The sequence below is a fragment of the Orcinus orca genome, chromosome 4 (genome assembly GCF_937001465.1).
Source record: "Orcinus orca chromosome 4, mOrcOrc1.1, whole genome shotgun sequence".
Taxonomy (NCBI): Eukaryota; Metazoa; Chordata; class Mammalia; order Artiodactyla; family Delphinidae; genus Orcinus; species Orcinus orca.
In genome coordinates, this window is record NC_064562.1 from 38958133 (window position 1) to 38985026 (window position 26894).

Below are 26894 nucleotides of genomic sequence, written 5' to 3' on the forward strand. Positions count from 1 at the left end.
CTTCATCTGTCTTTTCATACTAATAACAGTATTGCATTTAATCAAGAATGAAAGGAATTAATTACTGACACTTTATAAAAAATAGTACTGATTGTCAAAATATTTGTCATGGTGGAGGGCAAACTTTAATTCAAAATTTCAGAATTAAACATTCCATGTTTATACATAAAATTATTACATAAAATGGATAAAATTATGCCTGAGATGGTTTTAGTCATCATAGAATAAAAGATAGTGAATATATGAATTCATTCACTTGATTTATAGGACTCGAGAATTTAAATGAAAATTCATGTATCTGAGTGGCTTATTCTCCTTTAAAGTAAGAAAAGAGTAAAGGAATACATTAATTAACTTTTTTTTCAAGAAAACTTTTTCAAACACATACTGCATGATCAAGGTCATAGTCAGGGTAAGACAAGGTAGAGAAGAATTGTTCCACTAACATAAATAACCACAGAGTAGAATAAATATGATAAAGCCAAATGCAGATTGTAACACATGATTAGGTCATTATGAGGAGGAACATAAAGGGGAGATCTGAAGGGAAGAAACATTTGAGCAACCTTGAAAGAATTAATAATTATAAGTTTGGAAAAGAAAAAAAAATTGAGGAAAATACCAGAATGAAGATATAAGAGGAAACCAACCGGTAAGAATGAGCAAAAAGTGTTATAAAGTTAGTAAAGAGAATCCCCTGTTCAAGAGGTCATGTTGGAGAGTATGGAAGAATAAGCACATATAAACAGTAGATCAAGTAAAAAAAAAAGATGAGGATGATAGACAGAAAAAGACTTGATTTGATCTAAATAAGGACCAGAAGGCACTCAGGTGTTCATGATTAGGTAAGTGATAGGGTATAAATATCACTTGAGGAGGATGGACATAGACTAAATTCTGAAAAACTGAAGAAATACCTGTAAAGGATGATGATTATATAAATTGTAAGCCATTGCAAAAGCACGAATGAATGGCACAGAATAATTTGTAGCTAAAAGCTATAAAGTAATGAAGATATACATATTTTTAATTCTAGTAATGAAAAAGCCAGAAATGGATGCAAGTTTGGGAATAAATATAATAATTTTTTAATGTTGGATTTTATGCAAGTTTAGTTTTACAAATCCAAGATTTGAATCTAGCAAAAAGATGAATAAGAGTTGGAAAACTGATAGAAAGTAACAATATAAAGCCACAAGAAGAATATGTGTATCTCTTAGGAAGTGAACATAAAAGAAAAATGGAGGTTCAAAACTGAGCCATTAAAATCCATAAGAGATAAAATTAGAATGCATCAGAAATCTCCCAAAGAATTCAGAAAACAAGTAACGTGTACTCTTCATACATTTTCTTGGTCAAACGCTTTATTGAGCACCTACTTTTGCCAGGCTCTGTGTTATTTCAAGAAAATGTAGAAATAGAAGAGTAAAGAAATTCCACTTGGTTTGTAATTTACTCAGCCCCACCAATATGTTATTACTTGTCAGTAACTAATGAATCTCCTCTTTGGGTTAAGGAGAAAATTGACTTTTATAACACTGATAACTGTTTCTTACAGAACTTATTTACAAGGAAGTCATGAATTCAGAAGAAAAGACTAAGAATGGTGTTGTGAAAGGACAGCCTTCTCCTTCAGGTACTCACTCTCAGTGAATAACCAATAAACCAATACTCGTGTATTTTTCTTGGCCTTAAGGAGAGATTGCGGTCAATAACATTGCCAATAGAGCACATGAACTAATATCACATGACTGTTTTTCCCTCAAATGATTTTAGTTTTATTCTTTTGATATTTAGTGTGGCATTCATTCTGATTATTCTGATTATAATGACCTAGCACAAGAGTTCTTTCAGAACTTATTTTAAGATAATAAGGAATCTTAAAGAAATGTTAACATGGGCTGGTTAAAGGGTAACTGTGCCTCATCAAAATTCAGAACCATAATGCCCTCTTGACCACCGAGTCAATGTAGAGTTCAGGAATCCCTCCAGCCAAAACCTTTTCCTTCATTCACTCTAATGTTTGCACTCTTAGCAAGGTTGATGTAACCATAGTTGAAGCCTTAACCAAGATGAGATCCAATTAAAGTCAGCATAGAAAATATTTCAGTTTGCAATCTACAGAATCTAACACACATTTGTACATATACATATTTTACTGATCTTACTAATGTGCTTTAGAATTATTTGAGGTAATTTACTTATACTTATTAATGCTAGTATATTTTTCCTAAGACTTACACTTTGAATAGAAAGAGAATATCTTTAGATTTAAACACTTAGATCATGCTGGCAAAAATGTAGGCTGCAGATTATTAGTTTAGAGGAAAGTCGACCTGGTGTCCTACCTTTGATGTATAATTTTTTCCCATGCACTTTACAATGTTGTGTTAGTTTCAGGTGTATAGCAAAGTGAATCAGTTATACATATACATATATCCACCCTTTTTTAGATTCTTTTCCCATATTGGTTATTATAGAGGTTTAAGTAGAGTTCCCTGTGCTATACAGTAGGTCCTTGTTAGTTATCCATTTTATGTATAGTAGTGTGTGTATATATCAATCCCAATCTCCCAATTTATCCCTCCCCTCCCTTTCCCTCCTGGTTAACCATAAGTTTGTTTTCTACATTTGTGACTCTATTTCTGTTTTGTAAATAAGTTCATTTGCACCATTTTTTTTAGATTCCACATATAAGTGATATCATGTGATATTTGTCTTTCTCTGCCTGACTTACTTCACTCAGTATAACAATCTCTAGGTTCATGTTGCTGCAGATGGCATTATTTTGTTACTTTTTATGGCTGAGTAATATTCCATTGTATATATGTACTACATCTTTGTTATCCATTCATCTGTCAGTGGGCATTTAGCTTGCTTCCCTGTCCTGGCTATTGTGAATAGTGCTGCAATGAACATTGGGGTGCATGTGCCTTTTTGAATTATGGTTTTCTCAGGGTCTATGCCCAGGAGTGGGATTGCTGGGTCATATGGTAGTTCCATATTTAGTTTTTTAGGGAACTTCCATAGTCTTCTCCATAGTGGTATGGAGGTTACCATGCACTTTAACTTGCTTCGGGAAACAGGTAGAATGAATTAATCAATTCTTCACACTGATAACTGCTCTTTAGTTTGTACCCACAGCCACGCTGATGCCCAAACAGATGCAATTCTTGTATGACCTGCGTTTCTCACCTCTAGATTTGAGGCAATGTCCAATTCTATCTCAAGTCTTCCCTTTCCTCAAAGAGGGTTAAGGGAATCATTGGGGTTGGTAGTCTACCCACCCTATTTATTCAGCCTAGCATCCATATCAATACAGGTCTGTAGAAGCTGCTTCTAACTTACCTGCATGTTCCATCTGCTGCTGATTAAAGAACTCAAAGACTGAATCCTACAGCCTCAAGATACCACCTGCTAAGGCAGAAAGACTCCTTACCTTAAGAATTCCCATAATGGCCAGAACATATTTTCTTATAATCATTAAGAAGACAAAATACAGGATCCAGTGAAGGGTGACCTAGCATCTCAGGCTAGGACTGGACAAGTTTAGCAGAGTGTCATCTTTATTTGAAATTATCATGAATTCATTTTTTTTCCTTTTTACAAAGAGCTCAGAATCATGCCACCCACTCCAGAACGCCCTATCTTCTGCTTATCTCCTCCTTCACTTTCCCCTTGGCCCCAACCAGGTCTCCACAGCAACTAATCTGTGATGACATAAAAATTCATAATTCTCTTTTCAATACTTTCACAACACTTCTACAAAAGTCTTCTTATTCCCATGATTCATTTTATGTAAACTGTACAGCTCAGAGTGGGAAAAATGGGATTAGAAATGGTACAAGTGAGATCAATTAATCATTAATTAATGAATGATCTGCCATAGGAAGAAAGGTTTAAGTATTTGGTAAAGGAACAAAGTTTGTATGTTATTAAGGCCTAATTCTTTAATCATTAAAACCATAATTCTTATGCAAAAATAAAGTGATTTCATGAAGAAGTTTCTTAATGAGGGAAATGACAGAATAGCAGTTCCATGAAGATATGAGAAATTAGGATTTACATAGTCTGTGGAAAAAAGAACACTGAAATAAGATTACTAAATTAAATCAAAACTTGTAAATGTCCTACAGGGCAACCAGACCTATCTTTGTGGTTATGTTTTCTACCAGGCAGGAAAAAAAAAAAAAAAAACAGTTTCACTTTATCAGCTTTCTACGAGTTTACAGTGTTGTAAAATGTCTGGACCCTAATCAATTGAGAATATTAAGTCCAAAAAGTTATGTTCCACAAAACAGTCAGATGACCCTTAGGAGGGCTTGTTAAAAATTGCTCAAGTATTGGGCTTCCCTGGTGGCGCAGTGGTTGAGAGTCCGCCTGCCGATGCAGGGGACGTGGGTTCGTGCCCCGGTCAGGGAAGATCCCACATGCCGCGGAGCGGCTGGGCCCGTGAGCCATGGCCGCCGGGCCTGCGCATCCAGAGCCTGTGCTCCGCGGCGGGAGAGGCCACAACAGTGAGAGGCCCGCGTACTGCAAAAAAAAAAAAAAAAAAAAAAAGCTCAAGTATGATATTAAAAAGTTACATGCTCATTTTTTGCACTAATCCCAAGTGTTGGATAATTTTCCTGAACAGTGTCTAAGGCTATTGACATAAATAATTTCTACATGCTCTGAATAGATGAACCTGAGTCCTGACCGAGTAAATCCTTTTTAAGTTTGCAAGAAATACATTTAAGGTGAATAAAGCCGAAGACTAGTTTACAGAGCAGTTTGTTATTTCTGGAATGACTGGAAAATAAACGAATTCCACTACAATATTTAATGATGAATATAACTAGTCATAGAGAAATTAAAATATTGGCCAGAATGCATGAGATTGCTGCCAATTCAGATTCAATTTGTTTAAAATCAAACACATCCTCTCTATTTAGACTCACCCACTCAGCAGTAAATTTTTTCTCAATTTTCCCATTTCTATTAATGGCAGCTCTATTTTCTTAGCCTCCCAGCCTGAAACCCCTGATTGATCTTTTACTCCATACTCACCTTATGACTGAGTCATTTTCTACATCCTAAAAATTTTGTTTGCTGGATGTCTTACATCTAATTACCATGCCTTTCCTTTAACAGCGTTATGATTGAAGTTTTCCTGAAATAATTTTCCAGACTTCAGTCTCTACCTAAGTTGATATTTCAAAACTATAGGTTTGAGCAATAATTCCACTGATCAATGCCTCCAATGGCTTTGCATCACTTATAATTTAAGCCTAGTAACCTCTCCCTGACATGGATAGCCCTCTGTAATCCACGTTTTTCTACCTTTCATACTACACCAATTCTAGGGTCCTGTATTGCCATTGTCTTACTTGACTGGATCCCCACCTTTTGGAATGCTGCCCATTCATAAGTATTCTCTTATTGAATATCACCTTCTTCCAAAATATTTTTTATATCTGTTCCAAAATACTTTTCATATCTTCCCAAAGAATAGAATCTTTTCTTCATATGGGTCCTACTAGTACCTGTATTTTAAACATAGTCTTATTACCCTTATTGATTGAAATTCACTGAGAAGAAAGATGGTATGTATTCACCTTTGTGTATCATGCAGTGCCTGAGTGTTGTGCCTTGCATATAATAGTAGCTTGATAAATATTTGAAAATTGCTGCTCAGGTCCTCCCTCAGCATGTTTCTTGGTGCTATTCCAAAGACAGAATTCAGGACAGGATTATAACTTTAATATAGTATGCGATTCAGTATGTTCTTATGCCAATAAATATTTATTCACCCTATTAGCCACCATGAAGATAAATTAACCAAGTATCAGTACATAAATTGTTGCTTTTGGCATTTGCTCATGCTTCAGATATAAAGGTTTGCTGCTTTCAGGTGGTTGTTTGATTTATTCATTTTTAGAAATGCATATTCCTCAATTTCTTTTGCATGCCTGTTTAGTTTAATATGTTAATGATTAATTATAAAATATGCCATGTAGGCTCTATGTGTATGTGAAAAGACCAAACTATTTTTTAACCATTCCAACTACCTGTAACAATACTAAATTATCTACCTTCTACGCATGCTCTAAACTATAGTTGACTGGCTTAAACAATTTATAGTTAAAATGATTATGGATTCAGTCTTTCACAACATGATTTTAAAGGAAAATATTCCTGGCTTAATTTTGAGAAATCATATGTATAATATATATTATATGACATATTTGTGTCTGATGTATTTGTGTGCATCATGTGGAGACATAGAATAGCCATGTGCTGGAGTTGACTCTTGCAGCTCATGAGAGCCACTTGTATACATCCAACTATGAGTTTTTTGACCTCATATTGTAGCTTGAAATCTACCATGTAAGATTTAAGACATAGAAATTGGCTGACTCTACAAATCAAGGCATTCCTCCCCCCGGAGAGCCAATTGTTAAATTTTTATTAGAACACTACTGTGTGTGTGTGTGTGTGTATGTGTGTGTGTGCATATATATATATATATATATGTGTGTATATATATATATATATATATGTGTGTGTATATATATATATATATATATATACACATATATATATATATATATGCAGTAATCTATGCTGGAAAGAAAAAGCAATTACCAAGAAAACTTTTGAAAAGTCAGCTTTTTTTGCATTCTTCATTATATTCACCTTTTCTCATTAATGTTGCATATCACATTTTATTTTGTAAATAGCTAGGATGAAGTAATATTACAACATAGACTCCCTTAATATTCAGTCACAACAATGCTGGGAGCCCTGCAGCAAGGGAATAAGTTAATGCGGTTTCTCAGTGACAAAATTGTTCTAATATCCAAACTCATGTTTTAGTGATGCTTTTTAAAATGTAAATAGGAAGTTAAATGTACATTTGCCTAATAATACACAGGTTTGAAATTTATTGATGGACTTGTATATCAATAAGTAATAAATCTAAACCTCAGATACATTTCTAAGTAAATAATTGTACTCCCTTCTGCTATCTGATTTCACTTGAATAGTGATTTATTTTCAATAGTATGGCTGCTTGCTTTCTGAATTGATTTGCAAAGATTGCTGAGGGAATAGCAGTCCGTGAATATAAATAAATTTTCATCTAAAAGTATTTGTTATAGAACGGTAGAGCTAGAACAGACTAGGAAGTCATCTAGCTCTCAGTCTGTTCACCGCCTCATTGTGCCTGAGAAGGAAACCTCCCACAAGTAACAATGACTCAGCAAGATAGGGATGCTTAACATCAGGATGGGTAGAGATTTTTTAGAAACTCTACATGGAAGATAAAGCTCTTCAGGTGATTTTAACATATAGCCCTTCCCCCTCCATATTCTGCACCCCATGGGAGTGTGTCCCTCCCAATTAGTCACAGATCTAGTCCAATAATTTTTTTACTTAAAAACCTCAGCCCCAAACAAATTGAAGCTGAAGATCACAAAGACAGAGAAGGAATATACTCAGTGATTTTTTAAAAATTATAGTAGTTCTTCTAATTCTTTATGTCTACTTTTTTTTAATGTTTGGATAGGTCAGGAAAATAATTTCCTTTAAAAAGCAGCACAACCTTTTCCCCTGAAATAATGAATACCTTTGGCTAGATAACTTCTAGCTGATAAATTTTTGTTATTGTAAGTTACTTCTTTCCATAAAACCTAATTTTTTCCGGGTAAAGTTGAAAGTAGCTAGTATTTTTTGTTTGCAACTCTGTTAGTATTTTCAGTTAATTTTAATGACATTTTTATTGACAAAAATTTGTAATGCTTTACTGATGATAAAACATTTTAAAAAATGTGTATCTTTACTGATTTCTCTGAAAACAATATAGGAAGAAGGGATATTTATCACACTGCTAGTATATCCTGGGCAAGTGGACATTATAATCAAGTTCAATTCAGTTCAGTTCTATTTAAAAGATTGTCACAAACTGTTTGGCAGTAAACTAATAACTTGAAACCAAAATCTATGCCTGGACCCTTCTATTATTTGTGTTTGGTTTTATGGTTTAAATGTTCATTTATTGCCTACACAAAAAACAGACTTGAGAGGATCATCCTGTAAAGCCAGAGGTGCCTACAGTCAAGAGGCATATATTATGGTGCAATAGAAAAAGTAATACAAAAGTAAAAGTTTTTTTATATTATAGTGGGGGACAAATTTTAACAACCATCTCTTTTAAATAAATGACTGATTATAGCATTTACTAATTTCTATGCTGTAAATATTCTCACTGTGATCAACTTCAAGCTACTGATGTGACATCAGTGAGGGCAGAGTTGGAAAGAAATGCTAATAACTGACTCTCAAAAGCCACTAAAAGCTACTCCAGCACACCACTAGATAATACACATGATTCTCCCATCATAGCACTGTATAAAGAGGAACTCTTCTCATACAACCCTTCTCATGGGAATGAAATGGAGATTTTATAGAGGAAGCATTAGAAGAGAGGTTGAGAACCTCTTTTAATACATTTGTGCTATAAGAAATCAGGAACAATAATCTACGGAACCCTAGAAATACAGCTGATAAAGATTCTGAACTTTGAGTAACTGAATACCAACTATAATTTGCATTCAACTTTGATAAAATAGATGGCAGAACCATTCCAACATAGAAGATAGAAATTACAGAAAGCCAGCTGATGAACAAAAGGAGAAGAAAGACAACTACAACAAAGTGATTTCCCTTAGCCAAAACTAGGTCAGCAGTTTCATCCATTTCATAGCAGGGAGAAATTTGCTTTCCCTCACAGAACCTCTCTAGAAGAGTACACACAAAAGATACTCAGCGTTTTGTTAAACTGAGTACTTATTCTGTGCTCAAGAGTTGGGATAGAGGAAGATAGAAGAAATTAAGAAATATAATGAAAGAAATCAAAAGAAGCAAGGGAAACATAAACATGAAGTAATCATGTGACAAAACTATATATAATGGGCTAACCCATATGGCATAACATTTAGAATGGTAAGTACATTGAAAATATGCTGATTATAAAATAGGTGCAGTAGGAATGTGATCCTCTGTATATGAAGAATTTATTAAAAGCTGCCCTGACTTTTGTTGCCTTCATTCAGAATTATTTATAGGTAAAAATTTGTTTTTTACTGGGGAAATTTCCTCAATATTTTTTGTATAATTTCTCTAGCTGCCATTGTTGTGGGTTTGTGTTTATTTGTAAACATCAATCTTATAAGGGAGCCTAATCTCAGCTGAGTCTTATCTCACCCTGCTTGAATCAGTACTCAGCTTTCACTGTGACGATTGGAACATGTCCACATAATCAATTTCAACCAGGAAAGGAGAAAAAGCTTATCTCAAAAGGATACCAGGTCTATTTTGTTGAGATACTTTAAAATACTTTTTGGTTTGCATTAAGCCAAGGGACACAGAATAGCTAAAACAATCTTGAAAAAGAACACAGTTGGAGGATTCACACTTCCTTATTTCAAAACTTATCATAAACCTGTAATAGTCAAGACAGTGTGGTATTTGCATGAATATACACATACAGATCATTGAAATGAAATTCAGAGTGCAGAAATAAAGCCTTATATTTATGGTCAATTGATTTTTAACAAGGATTTCAAGACAATTCCATGGGCAAAGAATAGTCTTTTCAGTAATTGGAGCTGGGATAACTAGATCTCCACATGCAAAAGAATGAAGGTGAATCTCAACCTCATCATATGCAAAAATGAAACACAAAATGGATCATAGACTTAAATGTAAGGGGTAAAATTATAAAACATAGGAGTAAATCTTCATGATCTTTGGTTAGGAAATGGTTTCTTAGATATGACACTAAAAGCACAAATGACAAAAAACATAGTTAAATCCAACTTAATATTTAAAAAGTGTGCTTCAAAAGACACCATCAAGAAAGTGAAAAAAGGGCTTCCCTAGTGGCACAGTGGTTGAGAGTCCACCTGCTGATGCAGGGGACACGGGTTCGTGCCCCGGTCCAGGAAGATCCCACATGCCATGGAGCGGCTGGGCTCTTGAGCCATGGCCGCTGAGCCTGCGCATCTGGAGCCTGTGCTCCGCAATGGGAGAGGCCACAACAGTGAGAGGCCCGCGTACCGAAAAAAAAAAAAAAAGAAAGTGAAAAGACAATCCATAGAATAGGAGGAAAACATCAGCAAATCTTACGTGATAAGGGACTTGTATCCATAATATATAAAGAACTCTTACAATCTACTAATAAAAAGAACATAACACAATTTAAAAAATGGCCAAAGTATCTGAACAGACATTTCTCCAAAGAAGATATACAAATGTTTAACAAGCACATGAAAAGATGTTCAACATAATTAGCCATCAGGAAAATGCAAATAAATCACAATGAGATACCATTTCACATACCTTAGGATGGCTATCATCAAAAAAGATAGATAATAAGTGTTGGAGAGGATAGGGGAAAATTGGAGCCCTCATACACTGCTGGTAGGAATGTAAACTGATGAAGCCACTTTGAAAAACAGTTTGGCTGTTCCTCAAATATTAAACATAGAGCTATTCTATGACCCAGCAATTCTCCTCTTAAGTATTTACCCAAGAGAAATAAAACCTTGTACATTAATGCTCATAACAACATTATTCATAATAGCCAAAAAGTAGAAACAACCTAAATGTCCATCAAATGACCAGTGACTAATAAATAGTTAAATAAAAGTGATGTATTCATACAGTAGAATGTTATTCAGCCATAAAAAGAATGAAGTAGTGATTTAAATGAACCTTGAAAATATTATGCTGTGTGAAAGAAACCAGTCACAAAAGGTCACATATTGTATGATTCCATTTAACTGATATGTCCAGAATAGACAATTTTATAGAGACAGAAAGTAAGTTAGTCATTGCCTCGGGTTGGTAAGAAACAGAGTATAAGGTTTCCTTTTGGGGTGATGAAAACACTACAAATTGATTCTTGTGATGGTTGCACAACTTTGTGACTATCCTAAAACAACATTGAATTGTACAAATTAGATTTGTGAATTTTGTCTCAATGAAACTGTTAAAAAAATTTACATGGGCAATATTTTATATTTCAAGTCAAAACTAAATCTAAACTCTAGTACTGTGATTTGAAAGCCATCTGTAGTATAGGGATATATCATCTAGGAGATAAATGGACAGTAATCTCACTCTGTTGGCCCACAATTGATCAAGTCTTTATTAGAATCCTATATCTAGTTTTAATCGCTACCCTTTAATAATGATGTGGAAAAATTGAATATGATTCTGAGAAGCCTATCACAGTGATGCTCAATTATTACAGGCCAAAGCTGATGAAAGAACATGAGGATGTTGGTATAATTTAATCTAGAATCAAGGAGAAAAGCAGAGCTGGGTATTTGGGCTATGTAATCAAGGGTTGTCTGCTGATATAGGAAATCTACTAGCATATGTCATGAGAGGAAATGAACTAGCTCTGCACCATATCTGTAAAGGATATAATTAAGTAAAGTTGGAATAAATTGAAACCAGATAACTTCACATTATATATTTTTTCTGATAATGAGAGTAAAATTATTTACAGGAAGATGTTAACAAGACAGATTTAAAAATCTAGAGATACTTAAGATTAGGAAGTACAGATACTTTTAAGAGTACAGATACTTTTAAGAGTTTAAGATTAGGAAGTACAGATACTTTTAAGAACATGAAAAATGCATAAGCCTTTTGTGTATGAAAATACAGGATACAAATGGATATACATTAAATGATTACAGTTAAAGAAACTTCCTAGCAAAAAGACTAGAAAGAAATATAACAGAAGTTTAACCGTTCTTATCATTAATTTGAGGATGAGTGCATATTGTTACCTTTTTTCCTGTATTTTTTATATTTCTCATAATTTACATAAATATATTTATAATCAACAAACAAAAATTTAAAAAGCATATAGGGTACATATAATCTGTTTTAGTTTATGTGTGTGTGTCCTCTCCAGATACTGTCACATTTTTTAAAAAATATTTGTTATTTATTTATTTACTTACTTACTTATTGCTGCATTGGGTCTCTGTTGCTGTACACGGGCTTTCTCTAGTTGCGGTGAGCAGGGCCTACTCTTCGTTGCGGTGTGCGGGCTTCTCATTGCGGTGCCTTCTCTTGTTGCGGAGCATGGGCTCTAGGCGCATGGGCTTCAGTAGTCGTGGCATGCGGGCTCAGTAGTTGTGGCTCATGGGCTCTGGAGTGAAGGCTGAGTAGTTGTGGTGCACGAGCTCAGTTGCTCTGTGCATGTGGAATCTTCCTCGATCAGGGCTCGAACCCGCGTCCCCTGCATTGGCAGGCGGATTCTTAACCACTGCGCCACCAGGGAAGTCCAAATGTCACATTTTAATCACATTTTTTCCGCAGGCAACAAATGTCTACAGCAGGAACAAAGAGATTGTGTTAACCTCTCCACTTCATTAGATTTTTTTTCTGAATTATTAGATCTATCTGATAACACTATCTTATTTGGGATTTATGATTTTCACCAAATAAATCTTACACACTATATTTGCTCAAATAAAATACAATGTAGTGAGAATTCCTCATCTCTTATTTTAGATGCTTATACTTTAGATATTTTTAATAGCGAACTATTTCACAAAACATACATTTTACCACCCATATTGCTTGAGTATAAAGAATCTATAAAGAGAAAAAGTAATTGGACTCTTTCCAGGGTGCTCTGGTTTAATCCGATTTTACAATGCCACTGGCTCATCTTTCCTTTGTGGTTCTCAAAGCTGTTGTAGCTCAGCAAGTATTTACTGGGTGATTACCATGAGCAAGTTTCTTCTCAGAGTTTCAAAGTCTTTATATTCCCACATAGCAGATAAATTTTTAAAATTTTGCAAATTAATCTAAGTTAGTAATTCAAAGTTCTTATTTGGAGATTCCCAGGTAAGCAAGCCTGCTGGAAAGTAAACACACAATCAAGAGGTGTGCTCCGGCTTCTATTCTTTTTTTGGTCTATGGTAACTTTCATCCACAGTCCTAGTTGGCTTTTCCATATGGACTTTTAAGTTTGATGTCAAATTAATGACTATGTAATAATATTTACTTAATATACATTCATTTCTCTAGAGCTGTAGCCTCCAAGTAATTCTGATTTCTGGGCTTCCCCTCAGCCCATATTTCTGGGGTAGGCATCTTATGTGTGTTTGTTTTAGCTCACTGAATTTGAAAGCATCCAGGCTCAGATGATTACATTAAAGGGTTTTGCTCATTTGCCTTCTCCATAGAACAGTGGTCTTCAGCCCTTGACACCACAGTCTCTGGGGAGCTTTTAAAACATGCAAATGCCTTGACTTCACCCAAGGCCAACTGTATTACAATATTGGAGTTACAAGGGGTGATTGGGGTTTTTAGTGGTGTTTTATTGTTTATTTTTTTGTTTTCCTTTAAGAGCATTACAGGTGATCTCTAAGGTAGAGTGAAATTTGACAATTACTGCATTAGCCTGTGAATAACTTGTGACCAGGGATGCTGTGTTGTTATCTTGATTTTCACCACCTAATACAGTGCTCTGTATTCGTTGTTCTATGAAAGTTTGTTGAATGAGTGATGGACCAGACATCCCCATCGTATGTGCCCGTGCCTGCAACCTGAGTGACATTCAGCTGAGTCCAGTTCCAGGTTTAGTCATGTTGGTCTTCATTTTCTTAGCACAGGTGCAGCAGTGAACACCAGTGAGAGTCTCCCTCCATCCTCGTCTGTCAACGATATCTCCTCCATGTCCACCGACCAGACCCTGGCATCTGACACTGACAGCAGCCTGGAAGCCTCGGCAGGACCCCTGGGTTGTTGCAGGTGACTAGCCGCCTGCCTGCGAAACCCAGCGTTCTTCAGGAGATGATGTGATGGAACACACACACACAGACACTCACGCACACACACAAACACAGACATGCAACGACAAGAAAACAGCAAGGGAGAGAATCCAAGCCTAAAATTGAAACAAATCTTTCAGCCTGCTTCTTCTCCAGAGTTCTGTATTGCAGCTAAGCCAAATGTATATTTAACTTCTAGTTGCTCTTGCTTTGGTCTTCTTCTAACGATGCTTACTACAGAAAGCAAATCAAACACAATTAGAGAAGCCTTTTCCATAAAGTGTAATTTTAATGGCTGCAGAACCAGCGACCTATAACTGCCCTTTCAAATGGCATGACAAGGTGTGCAGTGGTCCCATCCAGCATGTGTGTGTCTCTATCTTGCATCTACCTGCTCCTTTTGGCCTAGTCAGATGGATGTAGATACAGATCCGCATGTGTCTGTATTCATACAGCATACTTACTTAGAGATGCTACTGTCCGTGTCCTCAGGGCTCTACCAAGACATCATGCACTGGGGTACCACATGGTCCATTTCATGTGATCTATTACTCTGACATAAACCCATCTGTAATATATTGCCAGTATATAAGCTATTTAGTTTGTTAATTGATTAAGCTGTATGTCTTACAAGAAAACATGTAAAGGGGGGAACATGGGGGGAGTGAGCTCTCTTGGACCCTTGAAGATGTAGCTTCCAAATTTGAACTGATTAAATGGCACCTGTATACCAATTTCTAGAAAGAACATATGTGATGCTTATGTACAGTGTGGGGTGGGAGGGGGTAACAGTTTCCAGGTGCTAAATGTGTTTTGACCTTTAGAAGGAAGGCAGGAATAAAGGCTGAGGGTCTTTTCTCTGATAGAGAGTGGTGGGGCAGTGCGGAGGAAGGCCTGAAAGAGATTATTAGCCAGATACTAGGAGACACCGACATTCATATTTTAGAAAGGAGACCCCATTTGCTGTTTACAAATTATGTGTCACAACTGTCAGGTGAAGAGGCAGGGTTAGTGTGTACATATCTGATGGTAAGAACCCTTCCCTGAAACAGAGTGGAATTGCTTCCGTACGGTATTCCTAACAGAAAATGAGCCTACATAGGCTATTTTCAGATTGTAGGTTGTGTTTTCCATGAGTGTGCTACTTTCCAGGTTTATACCTTGCCAAGGTCTTATTTAGAGAAGAAATATTACTGCCCTCTTCTAGAATTAAAAAAAGAAATTACTTAAAAAATACCCAAAGCCCAGGGTGATCCTCAGGTTAGCCTTTGAAAACATTTCCACAGACATTCCTCAGGGGTTTCCGCGACTCCTTAATATGGCTGATGTTTCATGTTTATTTGTTTATTTCATACATTTCAACAATCCAAGAAGGGCTGATCATCTGAGTTTTGTACCGCAGGTGACATGACAGCAATAACTCTGCCCATAAGTTACTGCTGCTAAGTAGCTTTAGCAATAGAGTGTCTTAAAAGCCATGAAGCATTTATGTCAATGTTTAGCAAAATCTCCTGAATTTAGCTCAAATTAAATGAAAGTGCTTTCCTGGGCACTTAAGGAGGCACTGTGAAACATCCTGGTTCTATACAAGGCGATACCAGGGTGACTTCTCAGCAATAATAGGGACCAGGTCGAGGCTTCTCTTCTTATTCACTTTGGTGAAGTATTCATCACAGCTCTTTGCACTCTGACCATTGTGGTGCTCACCAGTGCGGTGGTATTTCACCTGAAGAAGAAGTGAAACGCATGGGATGGGTGGTTGATATGTGTGAGATGACTGGCAAATGGAATCCCTTTGAAAACAGAGCAGACAAGAATGCCAGTGCTCTGAAAACTGCCTTAAACACAACAGTAGGAAAGCTGTGTCTCTTTTCAAGCAATAGAGTCAACCCTGACCATCGCTATGGGAGCAATGCTGCCATTTATGGTATTGCTTCACACAGTAGGATTCATGACAAGAGGTCATTTGTTTCAAATGGAGAGAAAAAACGTTAGACTGTGCCGCTTGTCTCCTGGAATAGCAGGGGCCCAGTTTCTCTGTCTTGCTGCCAGAGTTTTTGGTTAATATTGCAGACAACCTGATTTTAAAAATGCTTCCCCAATCACATGAGCTTTCTCACTTTTCTTTCTGTCACACTCCCCCAACCCCCTCCCCCCTTTTTAAAGCTTCTCTTCTCTGTATTCCCTTTTCTTTGCTTATCTTCTTTCTCCATGCTCTTCTCTTGCTATACCTGTGGCCTTTCCACTCCCGGCTCTTTAACCACACAGGATTGAGTGCAGAGAGCAGGCAGCTGTTGAAAGAGAGTCACAAGGGAAATTTCATCAGCCACAAAATGACATCAGAAAACAGAAGAAAATCTCCAGCCAGCATCTTAGAACTGCTTGACAGTTAGACTCTCTCATGTCTGTGGAAGTGATTTTTTTTTTCAATCAGATGAAACCAGGCAAGAACTAGCCAATGCCCCTCCCCTGCTATTGCCACCTTCCCTAAACTCTACTAGTCTGATCTCTCCTGTTGTATGGCTCTTGGGGGCTGATTCCCTTTAGCCAGAACTCCCTATGGGCAAGAAAAAATGAAACAAATCTTTCATAGTGAAATATCATGTACAAATTGAGCTAAGGGTTAGCTTCTTGACTGCTTATAGAATTAATTTTCCTAGGTTGTCAAAGCAAGACAGGTGATGGGCCAACACAGAGAATAATCATTTCAAAAGCCCGCTGGTCCTTCACAATCTTGGGTCCATTTTATTATAGTATCTTCAGGAGGTGATTATGTTATTACCAAATTCAGAGAATATACTATGTTCTGCACTGAGTCTTCTTTTCTTAAAAAAAACCAAATGTTTCCTGTATAGTCACCTATTACTTCCAAAGGACTCTCTTGCTTTTCAGGCAGGGAAGTGTCAAGTCACCTGGTCTATATTCTTGGAAAAAGTGAAGGTCCTGCCTGTAGTTGGGGGCTTCCTTTCAGAATGTGAAATTGGCACACTGAGAGGCCTAACCTGTCACTTCCTATAGGGCAAGTAGTTTCACAGCAATCCTTAACGAAGTGTTTTATAGTATTTTGTAGGAGGGATAGCTGTATGCCTATGTGCAGGAGGAACTAGATTGTTGGGAGATCTTGGCAAAACCACCACTACCAGTTTGATTTTTTTATATGTATTTTGTGGACCAATGTGTTAAAAAGAGACACATTGGCCTTACAACCAAATTTCTTCTTGTGGAATAAAAACTGATAATCTTGCATCTTCAAGAATCTGATGACTGAGCTTTGAGGGAATGTACCCCACAGGTGGACCAGAGTCTGGTCAGTTCCCTCCAATTGGAGTAAACTATTTAATTGAAGGCCAAGGAGCTGGATAGTTTTTTTCTCAATCTTTTATCATTATCAGAAAATTATTACCTGTGGATACTGATATCAGCTGACTGATAAATCCGAAAATAGGCCTTGACAAATGGAATAAATAGAATAGGTGAGATTACATAAATCCTTTTATGACCTGCCAGGGGAAAAAAGAAAACAATAAGCAAAACAGACTTTTAAATTTTAACTAGTCACTGCAAAATCTAAATTCTGCAAAGTCTATTTCTATTTGATTCTCTTAACATATGACAATCTAAATCTTAAAAGCATTATGCTCTGCACAGAACACGATCATCAGCTTTGCTGAAAAAGTTATCTTCTATAGCTCAGAGAAAGGGATCAAGCTGCCCCAGGAATCTTTGAGCCCACCCACTTTGGGTCTGAGGAGGAATCCCACCCCCGCCCTACTCACAATACCCCACATGCGTTTTAATTGTGAAAGACAGACATTTTCCACAGATACCATTGAACCAAGAATGGAAACTCTTTTCTCTAAGAACAACAATCAAGTTATAATGTAAATAGTTATATTAATTATTTTCCATGTGATTAAAATATAAGATTTTATTTCTTTTAGCACTTGGGCAGTTTTTTCGCTGTCTGAAATGGCTCACATTGACACATTTCCTTGGTCAGCAAGCTGAAATGGAAGGCCTCTGTATATGGACTCCTGTATATCTAACTTTTGATTACGTGGGACCAATGGCCAGTATATTCTAATGGACACAAATCTCCCACCCCTAGTTAGCATTAAACTGTTCACCTTGCCATGTCTATCTTGCAACAAGACCTGACTTGAACCTGCCTGTTATTCTGCATGATTGGACTCCAAAGACTACTACAAATGATGAGAATTGTCCTGTGTCCGTGTTCATAAAACGGACTTAAAACCCACACCCATATTCATACACATCTCACCTCTACAGTTCTAGATCAATCCTGGAAGGCAAAACTACGTAAATCCAGTTTCTCTGCAAGGTCTTAGTGGTAAGAACTGAAAGTCAGCCTGATGGATCAAATGCACTTCAGTGATGTTTAATAAGGATTTGAAATTATTTAAATCATTTCTGTGTTCTTTCTCTCTTTTTTAATTTTTTTTCCTTTGTTTTCAAAATGTTGGTGGAACAAGAGGGCGAATGAGGGGAAAACTTTGGCTTTTTTGAACTCTTTGTAGGTGGATACTATGTTGATACATTATGATTTCTGTTTCTTATGAACTATTAAAAACTAGAGCAAATATGCTTCCAGTAACATAAAACCAAATCCAAATCCAGACTTTGTTGGAGTTTGCCTTGTTGCCAGTGGCTGTTGTCCTGCTCACTGTCTTGGGTTTCATGTCCTGACAGTAACTTTGAAGCATCTCACATTTCATCATGTGGTCTGATTGTGCCAGGGAATAAATAAGAAATGAGGAATGACCTACTTTTTCACAGTGGGTAATGAGTGTGTAATATGTATGTGACCATGCAGAAGGCTGTGCTTTCATTTGAGATTGGTTTCTTCTAAAAATGACCTTCTTTTCTATCTAGGGATATTGGTTGTACATCTGCAATTCAGTAAGTTTCCTTTAAAGTATAAGATTGATGGAAAGGAAAAAATAATTTTCTGGAAGTATTAGGTGATTAAAACAGGGTTAAATATCTTAGGTTAATTTATTAGAATTTCTAATCAGTTTAATTATTACTCGAGAGAGGGTAAAAGATTTTTTTTTGTCTACATGGTAGCCAACCTTAATATCTCAAACTCCTTGGTGAATTTTTTAAAATATGATTTTGTGTCTTGATAAGGTCACCAAACCCATGTTAATTAAGCTGGAAGTGTCTGACAGTGCTGAGGAATGGCCCTTCTATTTCTGTAAATAAAACATTTTGTTTAACCAGTTAACTATTAGAAAAAAATCTGGAAGATAAACATACCTATTCTTTTGCATTAACACAATTTATCCTTTTATTTATAAGAAAAATAGAAACCCAAAGCCTTTTGTTATCTCTGGCATAGATTTTATTCTAATTTAAACCACAGATCTTTACTCTCTTAGTAAAATAAGTTTAAAAGTGGCCAAATATAGGTACCTGAAAATACCCACAATATTAAGATGGGAAATTAAATTCCACAAGATTGCTTATGGAGAGAAAGGGTCAGAAGGAATTATTGGTGCATACCAGGTACCATAAAATGTTACCAAGTATTTGGGTAAGTTTGACCCAGTTTGCAGTAAGAAGAAAGGTGTCTTGAAAACTACCTTATGCAGCAACCAGTCTAGAAGGAGGATTCTGTTTGTTCAGTAGTTGAACTGGGTTTTACCCAAGATAGAGATTTTTTGACCTTACCGATTTATCAGAATGATATTTTTTACTTGTTGTGTGCCTTTCCTCCCAGCTTTTTGAAAGGCATGCCTGGAAGACATTTGCAACTAGTGAAACACACTGAAAATCCCACTGTCTCAGATCAGTTCATGTCAGGGACCAATGAACATGGCAAGTCATTTCCCTCAGGTCCAGACTGAATTCCATCTGCTCATTCTTTTAGATCAGTGTGTTCTGTTTTAGTTACTGAAACAAATTGTAGAAATGCACAGTTCTTGAGCACATGAAATGTGATGGCACATACACAAATAAGAGTCAAATGCCCCTTTGAAATTTCCCATCCTTTCTATGTCACATATTTCTTGCTTTAAAGATATGCTTATCCTAGTATAAAACCCAATGTAAAATGTCTGAAATGCAATTTAGAGGATTTAAGCTTTACTCCATGGAGTGAGTGACTTCACTTCCTTGTCACTGAACTTCTGATACTGTCCTTCCCTGAATTCTTGTCTGGAATCCTTCTGTTCACCCAGCAGTCCACATTGTCTGCAACTCAAAAGCAGTTGCAAAATGTTATTCATCTTAAAAACTCTTCCACACTCTGCCTAGAAAAGTGTATCACTCATAGTTTGCCTTCCATTAACACTTTTATATTCACATTTGTGAAAATATTGTCTGTGAACAATTATACACAAAATCAATTTTTATAACCCAAATAATATTTTACATGAACTAAGGAAACTAGTAATATTAAAGGACTTCTTTTATGAAAGGAAGACTTTCAAAAAGCAATTGCTTCTTCCTTAATGTTAACATTTTGCAAACTTGGATTTGGTGCAAATCAAGCTCTAAGAAGATTGCTCTAAATTTCTAGTTTAATTTCTGAGGTACGTTCTTAAGTGGTACATTCATTCACTCCAAAAATATTTATTGAACATCTATTTATGTGTCCTAGGTAGGAGACAAATACAGTATAGTCCTTATCCTCACAACTTCAGAGTAACTTAATCTTTCATTTTAAAAATAAGTGGTTAAAGCAAAAAAACATTTAACTCATTTGTTTACTTTCTTTTAAAATAATAATGTATTCAAATTAGTGGTGTGACTTGAATGATTCCATTTTTATTATTCTCTTAAAGCAATGAAACAAGAAATCTGCTTTTTTCAATATTATTATTTTGTCTAATTTCATGTAAGCACACTTAATGAATCAGCATAAGAAAACTTTGGATATTTTCCATGACATTATAGGAGATGAAAACATTTTTTACAATTTATTTAAAAAATAGCATAGAGATGAAAGATACAAGTAGGCCTGCACTAACTCAATGAGGAAATATATGTATCTTTACTCTCACTCTTTTTTTGTTGTTGTTTTTTGCGGTACGCGGGCCTCTCACTGTTATGGCCTCTCCCATTACGGAGCACAGGCTCCGGACACGCAGGCTCAGCGGCCATGGCTCATGGGCCCAGCCGCTCCGTGGCATGTGGGATCTTCCCAGACCGGGGCATGAACCCGTGTCCCCTGCATCACAGCAGGTGGACTCTCAACCACTGCACCACCAGGGAAGCCCTATTCTCACTCTTTTAATCAAAAGATTTACTGCTATCTTTTGGTAGGTCTTAAACAAATTGTCAGTCACCAGATAAAGGGAGAAATATGATGACATTTTGAGATGTTGTCAATAACTTATGATATTTGTATCCTGGAAAAAATAGATTAAAATTTCAGAGGCTAAAAAACAACAACAAAATAGAATGGATGCTTTTTTTCTACATTATATAAAGTTATTTTGATACACGTTTCCTCTGAGAGCTATTAAGCCTGGATGCTGAGCTTGAGGCTCATATTTCTGGCATCAAAATCTCCAGATCAGCAAATGATATCACAACGTGTACTGGAGTCTCTCTGCAGTGATGCTCTCATACGAAGCCAAATCTCTGAAATTTGTTTAGTCTGTAAGTGATGAATGGAACCCTAAAATAACTTAGGGTAGAATTTAGTCATTTAATATTTTTTATTAGAAACTCCAACTCAGAACATCCCTGAATATATAAACCAGAAATTTGGCATTGAACTCTGAATATTCACTCATTGACTCATGCCACAAATATTGCTTGAGCACTTCAGTTTTCTGAGGACTATTCTATGCACACATAGTTGTGATCAATTCAGGCAACCTTTCTGCCTTCATGTAGTCTACATTCTAATGGAGAAGTAAGGTCGTGGATAGCACTAAGAAGACAGACAAAGCAGGATAAAAGAATAAGGCATGAAAAAGGGTGCCATTTAGCGGAGGTGGTCAGGGCAGGCCTCTCAGAGAGGTGATATTTGAGCAGAGACCTGAATAAAGTGAGGGAATGAGCCATATCAGTATCTGAGGGAAAAGCAAGTGTAAAGGCCCTGGAGTAAGAGCTTGCATGTATATATAAGGAATGGCAAAGAGTCTTGTGGATGAAGCATAATGGACAAGATTAGTGTGATAATAAATGAAATTGGAGAGGTAAGCAGGGTTAGAGCATAGCAAGGTCTTGGGATTTTATTCTAAACATGGGAAGATGATGGATAGATCTAAGCATGGAAATAGTATAATCTAATTTTTCTTTTTGAAAGGATCCCTCTGGCTGAGTAGAGAGAGGAGGTTAAGAAGAAAGAGAAGAAAGATAAGAATGGAAATGAAGAGTCCATTGTAGGGTGTAACAGTAGTCCAGAAAGACATGATGGGGCTTGAACTAGAAAGTGCTGATGCTGAGAAGGGGTTGGATTCAGGATCTAATTAAGGATACATTGTGAAGGCAGAGTTGACAAGATTTGCTGATGGATTGATATGTGATATGAAAGAAAGAGATCAAGGAATGACTCTGGATTTTTAAGAAATCTAAACCACAAGGTAAATGATAGTGCAGTTGACTGTGAACGATGGATTAGGAGCATATTTGGGAAGAAAATCATATTTGTTGTTGGAAATAGTTGATGATTAGATATTCAAGTGAAGTAGCTGGAGTATCTACGAGGCTGGAGTTAAGGGAAGAAATTGAGCTGAAACATAAATCTGAGAGTAGTCAGCTTATAAGTATTCATTGAAACCAGATTATATGAGACCATTAAGAAACTGAGTATAGATAAAGAAGAAGAAGAAGAGTCTAAAGATGGACGCATCTCTTGTTCCAACCTATAGAAATCAGGAACAGGAGAGTATTCTAAGGAATGTCCAGTGAGGTAGAGGGAAAACCAGGAGCTGGCGCTGTCCTGGAAGCCAAATAAAGATGTTTCAAAAATGAGGGAGTGGGCACCAGGGACAATGCCACTGAGTGGCTGAGTAAGATGGGGACTGAAGATTGACAATTGGACTTGATTTTGTGAAGGCCATGGCTGACCTTGTCTACAGTGGTTTCTCTGCAATTTTGAGCAAGAAAGCATGACTCCAGTGAATTTAAGAGAACATGGGAGGTGAGAAGTTAAGAACAAGTATAGAAAATTGAAGAATTGTTTTTCTAAAAAGTGAAGCAGAAGAATGCTATTGAAATTAGTCATACATAAGATATGAGGAGAGGATTTTTAAAAAGTTATTACAGCATGGGTATATGTTGGTGGGACTAACATTTAAGAGAAAATGTGTAATGCAAGAGAGAAAGAGTATTTATCTGAAGGAGCAATGCTCTTGAAAAGGCCAAAGGAGTGGGTGCTCTAAGAGGAACAGTTGGCCTGGTTAGAGCAGACAACACAGTCATTAGAGCAGGAGCTAAAGTGATGTATACAGGACAGGTGTAGGTTGTTTGCTAGATATGATGATGAAACATAAAAACATAGTCTTCTGATTTCTTTTCTCAGTAAACACAGGAAATCAGTAAGTAAGCTTATATAAGTAAGGTTGTCAGCTGAAAATTAGGATGGGAAGAGTTCATGGAGGCTTAAGAAGTATAAGATAGATCTTAGAAAGTATGAAGATAAGTTACTGAACAATGATGAGGTCCATGTGAGCCATATTTATATAACTATAAGATAGACAAGTCAATTGGTGGTCTTCTGCTCTTCAGTCATGTTTAGTTTCTTAGGTGCAGGTTAGTAGGAAGCAGAAATTGGATTTAGCCAAATTTGGGTTGTTTTTTTTTTGTTTTTTGTTTTGTTTTGTTTTTTTCTTCTCAGATGAGTGGAGTGGTGGAAGAGAAGATGAAGGGATTTGAGAATGGAGACAAGAGAATAAATATGATGAGGAACCACAGAAGCTAAGTTGGTCAAGGAGGGAAGCAATGACATGAGGGGATGATGGTCCGTGAAAATTTAAGGAAGTCCATGGCTCAGAGATACTCTGGGAGTAGGCAAGCATTGTTGGAGTGATGGTGCCAAAGGCAATGACCTAGAAAGAGAAGAGGTGATGATCAGAGAGTAGAGGCTTGGAACGGATATTTTGGTGATGGTGCAGTTGTTGGTAACGACACAGTGTGAGGTCAACCTTGCGCACAGGTGGCTGATGTTCAGGCAAAGGGAGAACAAGATTTTTCAGAAGTGAGCAGGTCAAGGAGCTGTATGGCCAGGTTGGTGGATGGCACATGAGTACGGGTGGGGGAAAAACAGTTGATTAAGTGCTGAAATATTCTTTCATGTGACATGTGCTTCCAAGGAGATTCTGAGGGAGGACAGAGGATCAAAGCTCTGAAAGTAGCAGCAAAGAGCCAAGCAAGACCTACCTTTGCTTCAGCCTAATGATACGCTGGTTGTAGGAAGGAAAAATAGCCGTCCTTGAGAGAGCTACTGAGGAGCTGTGTCTTCAGTAGGTAGCTATTCTTCAGAGATGTAAGGGAGGTTGCTGGTAGCTTTTAGATGTAGAAGGTGTAATGGAAAGTTTGGGGAAGGGGAGGGGGGATAAGAGTTTGAAGCAATGGGGGAATGTGCTGAGCAACGTGGTGATGAGCTCACAGCGGGAGGCAAGTGACATGGAGTGTGAACTACTTTGGTGAAAAATAATGGAGGGTGAGGTGTGATGGCCCAACCCTGGGATGACTTTTGTGTGGGATACATAGTCAATTCTAATGAATCATAAGGAGGCGGGGAACATGTGTGATGGGAGGAGAGGGCTGGGATGGACATGGTGTTTTCACCAGTTCTTAAAGGGCTTCCCTCAGAGCTAAGAGACAACTTTGCTCAAAGCAGACAGTCCAATCTGACTCATCATTCAAACAATTCAGTAATATCCTGTTACCCGTACTGTCTACTTAAGAAAGGGACCCCTACCTGTGTGGGCTGGTCTCACCTGGGCTTGGCCCTGGAGGGGCCATAATGGTAGCAGCTACATGTAGTCCAGAAATAAGAGTGTTGTTCAGCCCTGGACCTGATTCACAAGCTGTGAGTTAAAAAACACACTTTTCATCAGCTAAACTTTCTATTTGAAGCTCTACAGTAAGTCCAGTAAATCTCGGCTGCCTGGGGAACTGTTAGTGTTCCAAGTCACTTTGCAAAAGAGGCCCTTGAGCTAGGCAGTGCTAACGTTCAACTCATTCCCCACTGGTGCTGTTAAGAAGACTATAAAGAGAATAATGAAATAGACCTTTGGGAGCCACAAATCCAGCACTATTTCCCTGTAGTTTATGAATTCAAACAAGGTAAAATGTGTCCAGCTCTGGCTGCTTTCTTGGAATAAAAGAGTGGAAGGCGCCTGGGTCCTAAGTGTGTTTTCAGGTCTCGCGGGGTGCGGGTAGGTTGTTACACACAAGACCACCTCGATGGCACAGGCTGGGTAGGTCTTTTTATATCATTAAAAAGACTCCCTAGACTCTGCACCACAGGCACCTTTGCATGTGCATGCTCCAGGGAGGTCTCTGCCCCAAACCGCCTCCCTGTCTGCTAACTTACGACTCATCCTTCAGGACTTACATCATAGTCATGGCTCGTGCCCAGCCTCACCTCTGTGACCCCTTATGTCCACAGTACATCATCTCATGTGGTAATTATTGTGAACTAGGTATCCCAGGGCACCTAGGACAGTGCTGACCTGGCTTATGGAGGCCTTCAATAAATACTCGCTAACAGTGATGCTGATGTAAGTGTAGGTATGTTCAGTGGCCCATATTCTTAGGCACTTTCATTGTATTTTACCCAATACCTTTAATGCCCAATGTCTTCCTCAGTGTCCACATAGATAGAGTTGATGCAAAACAGTTACAGGTGGTTCTTTAGACATTATTCCCAGATCACAAGTGTAATTGTATTAACTCAGAATAGAAAGGATGCTTTGGGTTGCCTCTTCCTTGTCATCGTCTCCGGCAGATTATCTGAGAAAAGATGAAATTAGAGTACTTGGGAAGGGGACACAATTATATCCTCTGCTGCTGTGCATGCTAGTGTTTCATTGCCGGCCTGTTTCCTGAGGCCAGAATCTTGTTATGTTCTCTAGAAGCTGCGGCACCCTTTCAAAAGAAGTAATCTGAGGGCTGACAACTACTATTTATTGAGCACTTACTATACTCCAGGTACTGTGCTAATCATTTCACTTAATCATTTCTCGAAAAAATTCAGTGAGGAAGAGGCACCATTATTATCCCTATTTGATGGAAAGGCAAATTTAGGCTTACAAACATTATGTAATTTTTCTTAAGTTTGTGCATCTAATAAATGGCAGAGTTGGGATTTTGATCCAGGTCTCTGAATCCAAAAGTTCACGCATATTCTTTTCTAGGATGCTACTCTAAGCAGAACACAGATCTGCAATGTAAGGAACACTGGGGTTTGTGGTTGGCTTCCCAGTCTTTAATCCTCTCCTGAATTTCCAAGGGGAGATAATTATATATCAGTGATTTAAACTATCCTACCTGGGAATAACTTACTTTTTTTAAAAGGAGCCCTCCTCACCTTGTGAATAAATAGGAACGACATTATTTAAATTCCACTTGGAGTTTTTCGTCAGTTCATAATAAAGTTACATGTAAAATCTACATTTCAGTTGGCTTCATGTCCTAGGCACTTCTATTTTAAATGTTCTCTAAAGGATACCCAGCCATATAGTTTGGTGAGTAAAACCAATACTATAGACTCAACACTTGGAAGCAAATCTTTTCTCCTGAGCTCATAATTTAAGAATCATTGCAGTTGCCTAAAGAGTTTTAAAGAAGTGTATACAGGATGTGGCAAATGAACCTTTGATACTACCTACTTATTTCCAATTTATTCTTATGTCAATTTGCAGTTGATTTTTTTCTAGGCTTTCAGGAGAGTTAATATAAGAACCAGTAGAAACCCAGATGGACAAGCTGTTCATAGTATCCATTGATTGGAGATCATCATCACTGAGATTTATAGTTAAAATTAATCACAATATCCCTCATAAATCAAAGGCCAAATCTACTGCTAACTCTCCATGCTGGCACTCTGTGGCATAATAA

The 26894-nt window shown here is 37.1% G+C and overlaps 1 protein-coding gene across 14 annotated transcripts in view; it reads left to right on the top strand.

Moving 5' to 3' along the window:
* The window catches only part of MAPK10 (mitogen-activated protein kinase 10), a 637325-nt gene extending 619691 nt beyond the window's left edge, over positions 1–17634 (top strand). For 13 of the 14 annotated variants that reach the window (XM_049709104.1, XM_049709100.1, XM_049709102.1 and 10 more), the window contains 2 exons: positions 1559–1636; positions 13689–17634. In XM_049709104.1, the coding sequence (XP_049565061.1) occupies positions 1559–1636; positions 13689–13831 (221 nt within the window). In that variant the 3' untranslated portion in view covers positions 13832–17634. Of the gene's footprint in view, positions 1–1558; positions 1637–13683 lie in introns of all 14 variants that reach the window. The other variant, XM_049709107.1, reaches the window with a different exon arrangement.
* Positions 17635–26894: the final 9260 nt, after the last annotated feature.